The sequence below is a fragment of the Aptenodytes patagonicus genome, chromosome Z (genome assembly GCF_965638725.1).
Source record: "Aptenodytes patagonicus chromosome Z, bAptPat1.pri.cur, whole genome shotgun sequence".
In the NCBI taxonomy this organism is placed as follows: domain Eukaryota; kingdom Metazoa; phylum Chordata; class Aves; order Sphenisciformes; family Spheniscidae; genus Aptenodytes; species Aptenodytes patagonicus.
In genome coordinates, this window is record NC_134982.1 from 22,813,409 (window position 1) to 22,829,142 (window position 15,734).

General features: G+C 38.1%; 1 protein-coding gene across 5 annotated transcripts in view; it reads right to left on the reverse strand.

Moving 5' to 3' along the window:
• Positions 1-2,102: 2,102 nt before the first annotated feature.
• ELOVL7 (ELOVL fatty acid elongase 7) overlaps positions 2,103-15,734 on the reverse strand; it is a 46,220-nt gene continuing 32,588 nt past the window's right edge. For all 5 annotated transcript variants that reach the window (XM_076362607.1, XM_076362608.1, XM_076362606.1 and 2 more), the window contains 7 exons: positions 14,835-14,928; positions 12,294-12,484; positions 9,857-9,937; positions 9,384-9,440; positions 7,532-7,637; positions 4,564-4,700; positions 2,103-3,276 (listed from right to left, as the gene is read on the reverse strand). In XM_076362607.1, coding sequence (XP_076218722.1) covers positions 3,073-3,276; positions 4,564-4,700; positions 7,532-7,637; positions 9,384-9,440; positions 9,857-9,937; positions 12,294-12,484; positions 14,835-14,898 — 840 coding nt within the window. In that variant the 5' untranslated portion in view covers positions 14,899-14,928 and the 3' untranslated portion in view covers positions 2,103-3,072. The remainder of the gene's footprint in view (positions 3,277-4,563; positions 4,701-7,531; positions 7,638-9,383; positions 9,441-9,856; positions 9,938-12,293; positions 12,485-14,834; positions 14,929-15,734) is intronic.

The window sequence follows — 15,734 nt, forward strand, 5'->3', positions numbered from 1 at the left end:
CATCTCCAGTTTCTGCTCCCGCTTATTAATTCTTAATCTCAAACAAGTGACTCTGGAGGCAGTTGGCTACTGTACAACTGCTGGACTTGGAAGTTTTTCCTGGCTCCTTTCTGTTCAGCATGTGTCCATCTGCAAAGCTGCTTCGTTTTGACCATGTATACTCTCAGCTCCTACTTAAGCCCAAATGAGTTTGAAGAATCAGTCGCAGATCTAGATCCCAAAGCAACAAACAAGTATCTGGACCCTCACACCCAGCTGCAGGATGCATTCCTCCAGGCATATTGGGGGGGGGGGATAACTGCAAAATCAGAGGCCAGAACTAGGACTTCCCCTACCAGCACAAGAGTCATCTGCAAGACTAGGGAGTAATCATAGAATAGTTTGGGTTGGAAGGGACCTCCAAAGGTCGTCTAGTCCAACTCCCCTGCCGTGGGCAGGGACATCTTCAACTAGATCAGGTTGCTCAGAGCCCCGTCCAACCTGACCTTGAGTGTTCCCAGAGATGGGGCATCCACCACCTCTCTGGGCAACCTGTGCCAGTGTCTCACCACCCTCAGCGGAAAAAATTTCTTCCTTATATCTAGTCTATATCTACCCCCCCCTTTAGTTGAAAGCCATTCCCCCTTGTCCTGTCGCAACAGGCCCTGCTAAAAAGTTTGCTGCCATCTTTTTTGTAAGCCCCCTTTAAGGACTGAAAGGCTGCAGTAAGGTCTCCCTGAAGCCTTCTCTTCTCTAGGCTGAACAACCCCAACTCTCTCAGCCTTTCCTCATAGGAGAGGTGTTCCATCCCCCGATCATTTTTGTGGCCCTCCTCTGGACCCGCTCCAACAGGTCCGTGTCTTTCTTCCCTCCAGAAGCAGAGGGTAGCATCATCCACCTCACACTACAGACTAGCTGTTACAGCCTTTCCCCAAAAGGCCTGCACTTCCCAAACACATTTGAACCCTCAGGCTCAAGAAGGCCTAAACGAACCACATTGTCCTACCTCCTTCATCAGTACTTAAATTAATAAATGATTATATAAAAAATAGGCACCATTCAAGCTTTAAAAATAAATCAAGAGGCAAATCCTCTCCAGCTGTTTGAAAACACAGCAATAGGTCTCTGTCCTTAGGAGATGACCCCCTCCTTTGGAAGCCGAGGGCACGCACACAGGCTGGAGGCTGGCAGGATTTGAGACTTAGAGTCAGTGATTGCATTTCCCACTGAACACTTGTATGGCCCCTGATCAGCACCCCGGCTGTCTTGGATTCTGTGCTAAAGCACCTCTCTGCATGCACTGCCAGGGAGACAAAACTCAGCACTGAGGATTCCAGGATCAAGCATCTAAAATTCAGGGGTCACAATATACATCTCAAGCTATCCACATCCCTTCTGGGACCTAATTTCCATCTGCCACGACAGTTGGTAGCTACATGGATTAAATAGTGGAAAGGTAAAATATAAGGGTTTTTTTATTTGTTTTATAAAGACAACTTGTATGTAATCTCGTAAGAAATCATTTGCAACTTATGTCCAAGATAAAGCTTAAATTCTTTTAGCATTAACAATGCTCCATAAATGTCAGTATTCCCATAAAAGTATTCAGGTAACAAAACTTACTTTCTTGGAATTGTACAACAGGGAGGCAATTAAAACCTGCCCCAAAGTTTTGGGTATTTGAAAAATCCCAGATAGATCAAGCGCAAAGCAAATATGGCAAGCCTCTTGACTGTTAGTAGTGAGCATAATAAAAGCCAGTACTTTTAAAGGTAACATCAATTTAAACACCTTTAACTCCTCATTTACAGGTCTGTTGCATGCCCCAATTCCTTAATAAACTCATACAGTACAAATGCAACTTGCATACAAATAGCTAGGTCCTTTGATTTCTACACGTGTGACCCTAACAATCTGCCTAACCATGGGAAACAACATACTGGTTAATTCTGTATGGACTGGAATCACGCCCTGTCACCACTTGCCTGCCCCACTCTCAGCAGCTCAGAGAATGGCACCTTTTTGCCTAGTTCCGAACAAGGTAACTGGTGCTATTAATGGAGAAAGTTTAACCTTGAGTTGTTAAAAACAAACAATAATAATAATGAAAAAAACAACAGAAAATCTTTCTAGGCATGTATTTCAGTAGATAATGGAAATGGAATAAAATAGAGCACAGTACAATCATGCTAGGTGACATTTAGGCTTCAATCAAAAAATATTTTTTTAAAACTTATTTGAGGATTAAGTTTTTGGCTGTTGAATTACAAGATTTTTTCCACCCCTAAACAGCCTAGGCTACCAATATCAAAATATATCCATAGATACATTGAATAATAAGCATATTAGGCTACTTTGGTGAACAAATCAGTAAGATGTTTTGATCATTACACTACAAGACAGTTCGGATAATCCTCAAATTAGTAGGTTTACAACATTTAGAATAACGTTCAAGTGAGTAGAACATGAAATGAATTAAATTATCTTAGTAAAAGACAGTATATCCAAAAATCTATGATCTTCAAATGAAACACCATACCTTGACAGATTAACATACATTCCTTTCTTTAAAGCAACATAGTTTGTAAACACATATAACAATGTTTATGTATGAACTATATTAATAATAAGCTTTAGATTCTATAAACAGTACTTATTGAAGATTCATTCTTTTAATAAAATGCAGCTGACAGTCTCAACAACTTATAACATTTAAGGTGAAGTAATTTTTTCCCCTCAGTGTTCAAAGTACTCAGTACTTGTCATACACATTGTAATTTTCCCAATGAATATCTTTATTTTCATGCATCTTCTAGATCGAGATCACCTATCCATTCATTTCTGATAGGATAAACATGAACAAGTTGTTGAAAAATCACCTTTTTTTCTTAAATCAAATATCCCCACTGCTCCCTCCACTCCCCAAATTCTGAATCCCAAATAACTTACGGTAAAAATACAAATTCTGTTTTGGAAGAAAACGTACAAAATATACACCGTGTAGCGTGTGCACCTAAATATCTTGATTGTCAAGTAGTGCAAGTTTTCACTTTGACATGTACACTTCTTTGATTTTAGAGACAAGAGTTTGTTTCACTGATCTTTGCTGATCCCATTTCTTGCCACCTTTGGTAGTCTTTGTCCCTTCGTGTAAGCGTGGTACCAGAAGTGGAGAAACAAGACTAAAAACATAGAGCCATATAGCCAAATAATAAACATGAAAATTGGATACTGGTACGGACAATCATCCATGATGTAGATTTGTCCTATATGGCCTGTAATCATAATAAACTGGACCTGGAGGAAAAAAGTGAAGAAAAGAAATACTTTTTAAATAAATGATAAACTTACTACAGAAGTTTAAAAATGATTCAGCATAACTTGCATACAGAAAAACAGAAAGTGTGTTTGGGGGGAGGCTTTTTAAAATGACAGAGATGCACCTTCAGAGCCCCTCTCCCAAAATGTTACTCCACTGAAAAACATTTTCACAGAGTAAAGAAAGAGAAGTCCTGGGACAGACTGAATTACAAGCAGCACTGAGAAACCCATACTAGGAAAATGGGAGTCTGCCCCGGCCAGTTCAGAGAAGAAACGGTGTTTGACCGTTTGACAAATGGGAGGCTCCTTTAGAAAAATCAGCCAGAAAAAACAAAAAGGCAACCATTATAGGACTGGTGAACATGAATTCCCACCTTCCTCACACACTAGCATGTGACATAAAGGTCCGCAGGTCCCATAAAACGATTTAATGGAGGATTTAAAAAAAAAAAAATTTCCACATGAACTCCAAGTTAATAATCCACTGGTAGTGCCGCCAAGACAAAAAGACTTCAAGTAAGTTATAAATATTCAAGCTAAATTGTTCAGAGTTACACGTGGTTACATGAACTATTCTATTAACATCAGACCTGGTGCAAGCAGCCAGCCACGGCTGCTTCTCCCTGCTCCTTTCCCTCCTCCGCCAGCATCCTTGCTCAGGCCAAACTAATTGTTTAGCCAGAAGCTGAATTTTGAAAATTTGGCTATTAAAAAAGCTGGGCATGAAAAAGCACCCAGAGCAGTAACCTTTCGAATGTCATCTAGTGCTGATAAAACACTTAATGTAATTACTGCAAGAGTATTTTTTAATACTCTGCGTTAGAGAGGTAAATTCTCTAAATGCAAACATTTTCTACGAAAGAACAGACATGAAATGCTGAAGAAATACTTCTTTTTCCCTTTCGTCACTACTAGTCACATGTGTATTCTGTACACTACTTATGTTTTCTTGGTGTAAAATTACATTCTAATCATTTTTATACAAGCAATGATTTTTGTAAATATAATTACCAAGTACTGCATAGCTGAAAAGCTCATGTGTCTAAATCTGTGGTTATAGTGAATGCTGAAGTCAGCAGATTTAAGCAGATAACTGAGGGGAGTTAACAACTTTCGTTTTACTCAATTAAAATATGAGTAACCCTTGTACCAGCTGTAAGCCACATGCACGAACATAACTAAGAGTACAAACGTATTGCATTAAGTCCGTTTGCGCCACAGTCATCTTTCTGAGAGGTGTTAATGTCAAACAGAGTTACTCACGAGTTGTATAGTTGTCATGTATTTTTTCCACCACAAGTATTTATGATAGGCTGGTCCCAAAGAACAGATTCCGTAATAAGTGTACATGACAACATGGACAATACAGTTCAGCAAAGCATGAAATGTTCCTAAACCACCTGTAGAAAAACAAAACATAGTAGTACTATTGCATCAGATATTTAAAAAGCCACCTCAGGTCCTAGTAGTTTGTTTTGAGTCAGGGTAGAAAAAAACCACTTACCACAAAACCCACAGTCTTTGATTAACCCTCAAGGAATTTAACCTGAATTGGGTTGACACCAATTCTGAGGGATCACATCAGTTTCCTTTCTCAGAAAAGGCTTATCTAAGCATTTCCAAAACAGCAATAAAACCCTAGCTGATCTAATTATCTGCAAGAGGTTTTAGTGGAATTTTCTGTTCTTTGGGTTCATTTTTTTAATTATTTTTTAATAAAACATATACATGATGGAGACGCAGAGAATTTAGTAGAAACACTGTTCCTCCTATTTTACACCTCTTTTCTAGACAGCATGGTGAACTTTGCAAAGCATTGGAGGATGAGTAATAATTCTCTCCCCAACACAGATTTCCAGATTCCCAGGGAAAGAATCACAGTTTCAGACAGTAAGGTTTTGGAATCATGACCTAAGTGAGGGTTTCACAAATCCAGTGTCCATCTCAAAACCATACTTACAGTGAAAAGGAAATTTAAGGCCAAGTAGCCCATTTGGGACAAACTCATGACTGAAACTGGTAAAATATGAACATTTCACAAAGCAAGTAAGGAAATACTTCCTCTTCCATTAGATCAACTATGGAGTTAGATGATCCTGCCCAAAGTAATTTTATTTTAATGAACACAAGAAATTATAGGTAAAAATGATCCAAGAAGTGGAAGACAGCAAAGTATTTTTAGGAGAAATATGAACATGAAAACACTGAGCATCAGGAAGAAAACAAGATGACATAAAAGCAGACATTTAGTGAGAAGAAAATTCCATTAAGAATCATTCAAGTTAAAAATAAAACTTATTTTGTGACTTTAGTAGCTCACACTAATCTTCCAGCTTGATAGATCATAACTCCTCCAGCTGTGATTGCAAACTTTCTTTGAAATTTAGCTATTTGTATTTTTAAAAATAATTTGAGTGTTCTTACAGTTCAAACGTACATACTTTTTTTGGCTTGCACAGTGAATATTCAAAAGAAAAAATAAATAGTTAAAGCAGGAAAAAAAAGAAAAAGCAACCTAATCAACAGTACAAAAATATGCTCCAAAAAGCAACACCATACATAAGCACCATTTTACAATTTCCTGTTAATATCACGTCAGAGAAAAACCAGCATCTCCATTCAAACCCGTTGTTTTTTTACAAACTTGATCAATGCCGCTATTTAGAAGGACAAACAGTGATGAAACTGAATACAAGATAATCATCAGCAGGTCTGAAATTCTTGGAAAAAATTTTAAGTTATCAAACAGAACAATATTTGGAAAGATTAGTATAAAGATAAGCAATAGAGTTGTAGGAATAAACACAGCTCTGCATGAGTATGAGGGACTGTTACTAGCAGAGGACAGAACAGTTCTTGCACACTTTGCTGAAAGCATTTGTCAAATTATCACATGGGAAATTTGAATCCGATGCAAAATCAGAAGCCTGTAGCTGGTATACTGATCCGATGTCCAGATAAAAGGCAGAAAGTTAATCACCTATAAATGGAAACTTTTCAAGGTTGAAGAGAAGGGACTGCTAGCTGCTGGGGTTTTTTTTGCAAATCTATAAACACACTGAACTGTATGCTGAGAAAACTATTCATAATTTTATCATTAACTTAAAATACCAGTTACTCAGCACCATTTGAGAAAGACATGATCAAGACACCAGCTTCCTAATAACAGAAACTCAACAAGGACAGCAGAAGTATATCCTTTTATACACTAGGAAAATCTGCACACTGGACACGTTCAAAAGGTCCCACCTACAAATATTCTGGACTGCTTCCAGGTCTTATTTTTGTATTCATAAAACAAACACTAACAGATCAGATTTAATAAGCAATGGCTCTCTTCATCAATTTGTCACCAATTTTCTGGGAGAAAAAAACATGCCAGAGAACATGAGTGAAGAAACATGTACAAAACAAACATATTTTGTGGTAGAAACTCGTAAAAAAAAAATCCCACACCCTCCTAGAGATGGACTACGAAATGACACTGCGTTTCTCCACTCTGCTTATCAGGCTATTCTCATGGCAAGCTATATTTATTAGTGGTGCACACTAATAATATAACATAGGAAGATGCACGCATAGACACAGAGAGCAGGAAAGGAGAAAGTGAAGTTAAGCTAGAATTGGACGAAGACTTTCAATTCAGTACAATTCAGGTAAGTTTCTGTAATAAGTAAGGTCCAGAAAATATTTCTGTAGTTTTGTGAAAGCCGAAGTATTAGACGTAAATAAATCCCAATTATGCTACCTAAAGCCAGTAAAAATAACTGCAACAAAGCCTGAATAATTTATTAAACAGGCAAAAAAAAAGAGAACACAGTCCTCCCCTCCAACTCAGTTCTTACATTTCAGGGGGACAAATGGCTTTGGAGTAGCTTCAAAAGAGTTATCTGCCTCATACATCTCCCCTAGCACTTCTGATTTTGCAGTCACATCTCTTTTTCATGTAATAATGCTCTTTGCTTATATACAGGTCTCTCCTCTGCACCTTTTCCCCCCCCTACAAGAAACCAACACTGCACAAAATGCTGTCAAATAGGAAAAATGAGTACTCCCCACCCATCTAAATAATTACGGTAATCTCAGGTGTTCCATGAAATACTGAAGACATCCAAATTTAAGAACATTGTTGTTTGCAAGATTTTTAATTCTATTCTTTAAATATTTTTGTTTAGCATAGTTAACTTTTACTACCAGAAGATATGTACAACTAAAACTCTCTCTCCACTACCTGCAGCAAATTTGACTCCAAACCACCAGGTCCATGGCATGATGGAATGATGAAAGACATGCAGGAATGTAACTTGGTTGTTTTTCTTACGCAGCACAAAAAATATCTGAAACAGATTTTTAATGAACAGAATGTTAGAGGAGATAATCAGGCCAAACATACTTACAGAAAACTGTATGCATCAATGCCGGTTGCTCACTACTACACATTTAAAAATTCTTCACAGTTGCAGTCTTGGGAGAAGGGAAACTGAGGCTCTGGTTACGCAGACTAGTTTACAAAAGAAATTAAACCAATATGTAAAATTCACCTGTGGAGTCTCAAAAGCCAGAGCAAGCTTTGAAAGCAAATGTCCAAGGTTGAGCCATCACCTATGTGTGCAACGGACAACATAACATGGACTTGCTTGGACTGAGAAGTAGCTAGAAGCATCAAATTTTCAGTCCCCTGAACTACTAAGGCAAGGCCATTTGAGAAAGTTAACCGAAGGACTAGCAACAGATACAGACAGCAGAAAATATTAAGTTAGAGAAATAGCACTTTATTATGAAGACTGACTTAGCTACCCTTGGAAAAAGGCAAAATTGGACAGAAAATACGTAGGTATTCTTAAATGATACTGTCAGGCCACATTTTAAAGGACAGACATTGAAGGAAGTGTTAAGGGAAGACAGAGCAAGAAAACTGTGTAAGGAGAAGTCAGGTCACGCAAAGGGTAGTATCAGATGACAAGAAAAGGAACACAGGAGAAAAGAAGTCTGGCGTGCCAGGGAAAACATTTGGAAACAGCTGACTTAAAATACAGCTAAGAAATTACTTTTGCAATAAAACCAAAAAGCTGCTGCGAAACAGGTACCTGACTGGGTGGATTCAAACAAAACAAATTTTTAAAAAAAGACTTTTTCAGACCCAGGACTAATTAAAAAGGAGCAGTCTAACCAGTGGGTAGTAAAGGTAAATAGAGGACTAAACTTGTCAGGCTTTTCCAGTTTTCACATTCCGGGCCCTTCCATTACCATTCCATTTGGCTCAGTCAGTAAGATCTTCCAGTGCTGAATCATGAGTATTAGCAGATGAAAGTTAGATGGCTAACTTTGCTTGCAGGGTATAGAACATCCTAACTGCTCATGAGTCACCTCCTGAATCACCACTATTGTGCCCCACACAATAAGGCAAATGAAATCACAGCTGATTCCAACACTCAGAGGCTGGTTTGAGAATAGCTAAACCAACCCTGCTAGGTGTCGGTCTGGCAAAGAGGGGAAGGCAGATGGCTGCTGGTGGTGAGCGAGGTCTACATTCTGCTTCAATGCATTGCTGCTCAGATTTTCTTTGAAACAGGTTAGAGCGCCAGCCTGTTATCAAACACATCTATAGTCATGACCCCCAAGGTGTACACAGGAATTTAGAGCACGTAGGTATGGCAATTTATGCTGTGTTCAGAGCTGCTGATGCAAATATTCCAAATGTGGAAGATAAAATCTGAACATGATGTGGAAAAAAAATTCGGCATGATCAACACCATTTTTTATCTGCAGTGTTGAGACAAGCATTGCCGTAGCACAACAGGTTAGTGTATTCAGCCGTTAGACAAGTTATCAGGGCTTCCTAAATTTTTAAAGGTGTGTGTTCCCTTATTAACATTTTTCCTGATAATCAAGGAATGACAGTGTAATGGGACAATAAGATGAGAAGAAGAGATAATAAGGGTAAACACCTTGATAGTATTCCAATAATTGAAGATTGAAGGGCTAAATAAATAGCAATTTATGCCCCCAGCCCCAACAGCACTGGTTCTTCTACTGTGAAAAGGAAACATCACTACCTCTTTTATTATGCTACAAATACTTACAGTGTCTAATAATTCAATGAACTTGGAAAAGTAGTAAAGCCAACAAGTTCGTACCATCTGCAAGAGTGAAAAAACAGAAACTGTCAAATCATAATAGTAAAAAATAAAACTAAGCAGCTGCAGGAAAAATAAGTAACTATATAAAGGAAAGTATTGGGAGGAGTAAGCGGTACCACAAGGTTGACAGAAATATTTAAGTGTATGGTTTGTTTGGTTTTTCTTTAAAAACACAAAACATCTTTTAATCCTGAAGGAATTTTAAAACCAAGGAGAACAAGTCAACAAATATGTTGCCTCTTTCCTTCTCCCAAACAATCAACCCCTCCAGTTAACTCACATGCTCTACATTATGCAAGAGGGCATTTCCATTTAGTGCATGCCACTCTACAGCAGTGCATTTGGTTGTTCAAAAAGCATTTCTAAAAATAAAGTCAGTGTAGCATAACAATTCGGCTTTGTGTTTGGCAACTTACTCTTAGAGCTGTAGGTGACCTCGAGTAGTCAACAATATCACACCGGAATGAGTACCCTGTGGCCCAACCCGACATAAGAAACTGGAGCAAAGAAAAAGGAAAGGGCAAATATTTACTTTACATCTTTTGAAAAATTCATTAACTTTGGATTACTTTCACAATCACAAAGCAAGAGGGGAAAACAATATTAAAAACTTGTTGAATGAGCAACCTTGTCAATCATCTACATCTGTGTGGGCTAGCGACTGTAAAATCCTTTGCTGTTGCAGATTAATGACCTTCTAATTCCAAGACCACAACTATGCACGAGAACTTTCTTCCTACACCCATTATCTCAGCATTAGTAACCAAAGAGGAGAAACAGCTGCATCTCAAAACCAATGTTAAAAAAGCAACTTATTGTGTAAATCAGACCACAAAAACAAATCAAACATTTTGAAATTTTTTGAAAATTGCTGTCACAGCCAACCATCTTAATACTGAAGAGAAAGCAGCACAGCATCTTAATACTGAAAGAAAACCAGCACAACAGAAAATATGGCTTAATATCATCAAAGACAAGGAACAAATCAATATGCACTATATTTTTAGTATCATAGTTTCTAAAATTTGCTTAGTTAAACTGCATGATTCTATTAGTCTTTCACTGATACGAGCAACAAGAAGCTAGGGGTTTACAATGAAGAGCACACGCATGACCATAGAACTATACGTAACAAACATAATTTACTCTTTTCTCTTGGAATATATTAAAGCTCGAACAAGAGCAACATTGTTAATATTACACTTGGCTCATTCCCCTGCCAGCCACTAGGACTACTGTATCTTGTATCTGTTTATAAAGTGCTTCTCATCCATTGATGATCATCATCCACTCATACACGATAGGAGGTTCAGCTCTCTTAACAGATGGAGGGTTTCAGTCCGCTTAACTTTGTAAAAGAATCAGTTGCTTAAATAAAACAAGATTTGAAACACCACCAAGACAGCACAATACTAAAGCACCCACCAAATGGCTTGGATCCAAAGAGGGAAAGAATCAGCTTTTTGCTGAGTGCCAGAGAACAGCAGAAATTCAATCTGTTACACTCTATCCGTGCATTCTTGCATGAAATTGTAACATGGAAGTCTTAATAGCAGATTAATTGAATACTGTGTTAGTGTCAGACACTAATAGAAGTTTAATTTTTTTTTTGGTTTCTGAGGGTTATAACCCAAACCAAACTTGTTGCCAAATCACAAAAGGAAGTTCGGCGATTTTTCAAAACAAAGTCTAAATAGCAAATGTGTGCGACTTGCCTACCGCTTTCCACACAACAGTCATGACACAAAGTAGCTGCTGCTGCACTGCCTTTAGAGCGCTGTTAAAAGAAATGTCAAGCAGGTAACTCAAGCAACTCTCGATGCAATTTATGCAATTGAGCTAACAGAAAGGTATCCTGCCAACTTGGCACAATAATTTGACAACTTTTCATTACCAGTTTGCCAAACCTGAAATAGCCACATAGCCAGATTTAACACAAAGAGGGTCAGTACTAGCACAGTGATGCTTCACCAAGCAAATGTATAAGGCTATAATTCACACAATACTATTGTTACATAGCTACACTTTAAAAACCAACCAACCAAAAAAAACCCAATCAAACAACCAAAAAACCCAACAGACATTAGCTATCTTAAGGTTTCAGGTTCTAAATTAAAGCTTCTACATAGTCTATACCATTCACAGTTAAGGATTTTTCATTCATTCAACACATAATGCTATACAACCCATCAGGCTTTCCAGTCTTAAAGTCTAACATTTGCTTGAGCTATGAACTACAGGAAAATCTCAACGTTCCTCCTGAGAGAAAGAGCATTTGCTACTTTGGGGAATATCAATGCTAAAGACTTTCATGGTTTGGGTTTTGGGGGGGTTTGGGGTTTTGAGGTTTTTTTGGGTTTTGTTTTTGGGTTTTTTTTAAAGGATGAAGATCCCCAAATTAGATTTTGTAACCTTCTATCATTTAAAAGACAGATCTAACTGAAGATTATTCCATAGTAAACATACTCTATACAGTGTTTGAAACATCAGTGTTGACTATCACGTAGTAGGACAAAAAAAAATTACAACAGACTAAGAAAAACACATAGTCTGCTTTACCCGCTACAGCCCAGGGAAATTAAATAAGTTATGACAGTTTTTAATTTTGTAAATTATATATGACAACATCTAAAATATTTTACAATCTTTCTTTCTAGGTATGACTTACTCCCTTTTTCAAGTATCAGCTCAATTAGTTTAGCATACTGCTTGGAGGAATACAGTTACAACAATCAGAATAATATTTTTTTGAGAATTGCGGCGTGGGAATTATATTAATGTATTTATTAAAAGTTAGTATGAGGATAGAGACATGAAATATATAAATACATTACAAATAAAAGTAGTACTTACTTCATAAGTCATATATAAAGAGAGGGCTACCACACTAAAATTATAAAACGCCATTATCTGCCTGAGTTCGAAAGGTTTTTTATTTTCCATGAGTTTGGGTCCCAATGAAGTGACAAAATAAATGTAGGTTCCAATGATAAAGGTGGTTGGAAAAGGTGAAGACATGAGTGGCCAGCCTTCCAGTCTTGGATCTAAAGGAGGGGAGGGGGGAAAAAAAAAAAAATCAGATCTTTCCAGTACTTACTAAATCTTAAAACAGCTACAGAAAAGGTACTTAATTCTTAACAGTTTAGGTTTTGCTGCCACTGATCATGTTTCAGAGTCCATTCACCTCAAATCCATACCGACTGCATAACAAGATTTAGCACCTGTAGGATTCAAAGCTTCTTTCTGCATCAATTCTTCACATGTAATGAAGAGAAGACACAGAATCACGAGTGACACGATTTTGGGTCTAGAGCTCTCCTTCATGAAAAGTCTGCATTTTCACACGTGAACGGGGCTCAGAGGGCAGCATAGGAAGGCAATGCACAAGCAGATCACTGAGGCTGCATTTCCATGTGAGATTTCATTCTTCTGGAAAAGCGTGAACCTTAATTCACAAGTTCAAGTCGCAGATGGGGAGTAGCCCCACTTTTCAAGATCCTCGAGCTTTACAAGCAGTACGACATGAGACATAGTAAATTAAGTTAGAAGACCTTCTGTCCCATCAGTTGGTATTCATAGCTTAGTACTTGAGGCTTGTGCCTATTCAGTCCAGACATGTCACCACTTTCACAGCACCATAAAAAACACATTTTCATATTACAAGCCTCCAAACGGCAAGCGTTGCAAGTTCTTCTCCAGTTATCCCAGACAGAAGTATTGCAGAGTCCTTCTACACACGCCCTGCTCCCTCTCCCCGCAGCTGAGGCTGGCAGGCGCTCCCTCTGAGCTTCACCATGATTCCACTGCACCCTTCGGTGGTTCATCACCGGGTCCCAGCTCACCAAAGACTTCCACATTTCTCCATAAGCAGGAGAACTGATATGAACTTCATGTATTTTTTAATATGTATTTTTTTAATTTTTATGAACTGACTTTTGGAAGATTCATTTTTGAATGACCCCAAACTTAGCCACTGACTCAGTAAACTGCTGCTTTCATGGTTTGCTGCTGTATTTTGGGGGTGAAATTATACCACTGCAATTTTTGTTAAGTGTTTAATTTAATTAAAGTGGCCAGTTAACTGGCCAGTAATGGCCAGATGTCTTAAGTCAGTGATTTTCAACCCACAACATTCAAGCAGCTTATCACCCATGAGACCCTCTGGTGTTGTTTACAGCCACTGGAAGTTTTAAAACAGACTGAGGAGCAAAGCACACTATAATGCTGCTCACAGCCTGTAATGTGCCCAGTGCTGCTGCCCACAGACCAACAAGGACTGTGGACCACAGCACTAGGCATCTGTATGTGTTGCACTGCAAGAGAATCACCAGCTCTTCAAAACTGACTGCTTTTTCTGCATCCACCCCTTGGCACTGGTACTACCAAAACTTTCCCATTGGTCTTCCCAGCTCGATCCTGAGGAAACCATGTCCCACAACTAACAGTAAGCTACAAGATGCCAAATACAAGCACTGGTAGGCCGGGAGATGAGGAACTCAAATTCTGAAGTCATGGACACTGCAGCAGAAATGCTCCATCACCCAGCTCCATCCCAATCCACTTCACGAGTCATACTGATAAAACTCCCTTCTCACTTGCATGCTGTGGTTCTACAGAACAAGAGAAATGGTTCTCAGCTATACTGGAAAATTAGTAATTTTATTGAGCAAACCTTAACTGCTTCTCAAGTTTTCTCCAGGAATCAGCTAATCCCTGTCACCATGTGCCTACCACAGTGAGGAACACTCAGGAATGCCACTGCGACAGATGGGTCTTAACCCCAAACTTGAGATCTTTTCTGGTATTTTTTGGTAAGCATGCAGAACTATAGAACAATCACGTTAAAACAAAGTGTGTTTAATATCCTCATACCAGCTGCAACAAGAGACTAACATTCTTTTTCAAAACAGAACTGTGACAGAGTTAATTACTCTGAGGATTAATTTCAAGATACTGTAACTTACCATGGTTTTTCTTTCTTTTACTTTGCAAAAGCAAAATACAGTAACACCATGCACCTAGCTCAATTAATTGATAAAATACCATTGTTTGGTAATAAAAAAGAGTTAAAGCTTTACCTTCAGCAGCACAGGAAAAACGTAAACGGTATGTTCAGGCAAGCCAGAAACTCTTATAGAAGAATCTCTGTCTGCACTTTATTCAGTCTGAGGTTATACCCATAAACTAGCTGAGTTTTGGTTTTGTTCTTTTTTAAAATGCAGAAGCTAGTCTGTTCTTTATAGTTAAAAATGTCAACAGGTAACCTGGCAAGTCTTAGAAACATTTACAGGAAGACAAAGCTACTTTAAGTTGATAAACAGTACACCTAGAATAGCTACACATTGCTATTAAAAATTATTGAAAATTAGTAAGTTTTAGATTTAAATGACTCACCGGCATCTTTAATCCATTCATCATACAGTAGTACAGCCTTTGATGTCAGATTGCTAAAGGCCATTTTCACTTGATTAAGACTTTATGATGCTGCCTGCAGGAAAACAAACCAAAACAGAAATATGGATTTTTGTAATTAATAAAATAAAGGTCAGTAAAGTGTTTTGCAAAAGATTTTCAGCAAACAGAATGGAAAAAAAGAGAGAGCGAGCAGCACATGTGAAATACAGATCAGGGAGCGTTAGCTGACCACATCGCACTATGCTTGGGGCTAATTTATAGCTGAGCTGTTATCCACAACAATATGAGTTTGTAATCTCTACGTACCAAACAAGGTGCTTCCATGCCGTAAAGCATTATCTCAAGAAACCATGCTGTGGTTAACCGTTAGAGTTAAGGGGAAAATATAAATGAAGAGCAGCTGCTTAAATTCATTTTTATTACCATCTCCACTTAAAGTCCAAGTCACTGATATGTGAAGAAGTTCAGCTTTGCAACATTTACTATTGAAAATTTTAATTTTCTAACTAAGAAGTATTTCTAAGGCAGGTGGGAAGGAGGAAAGGTGCCAATATGTCTGCATACTCCTTTTAAATACAGTAATTAGGTATGTTATAATTAGTATGCAAATCACACTCTGATGAATCAACTGTTTCCACACCCGGATCATGGAAGTGTCTAGTACCACTGGTAATGCCATTAGCTCACAAAAGTTATCCAGCACATCCAGTTTGCATGCACCACCTACATATGTAAAACTTTTCAAAGAAGTATGCTTATATGAATACTGATTTTTTGCTCCAAAACCAAGTACTCACAGGCCTTCCCTTGCCTCATTCCCCCTAGAAAATACTTTTTAAAAATCCCAACACATTTGAAAGGTGTCTCTCCTATTCCCAC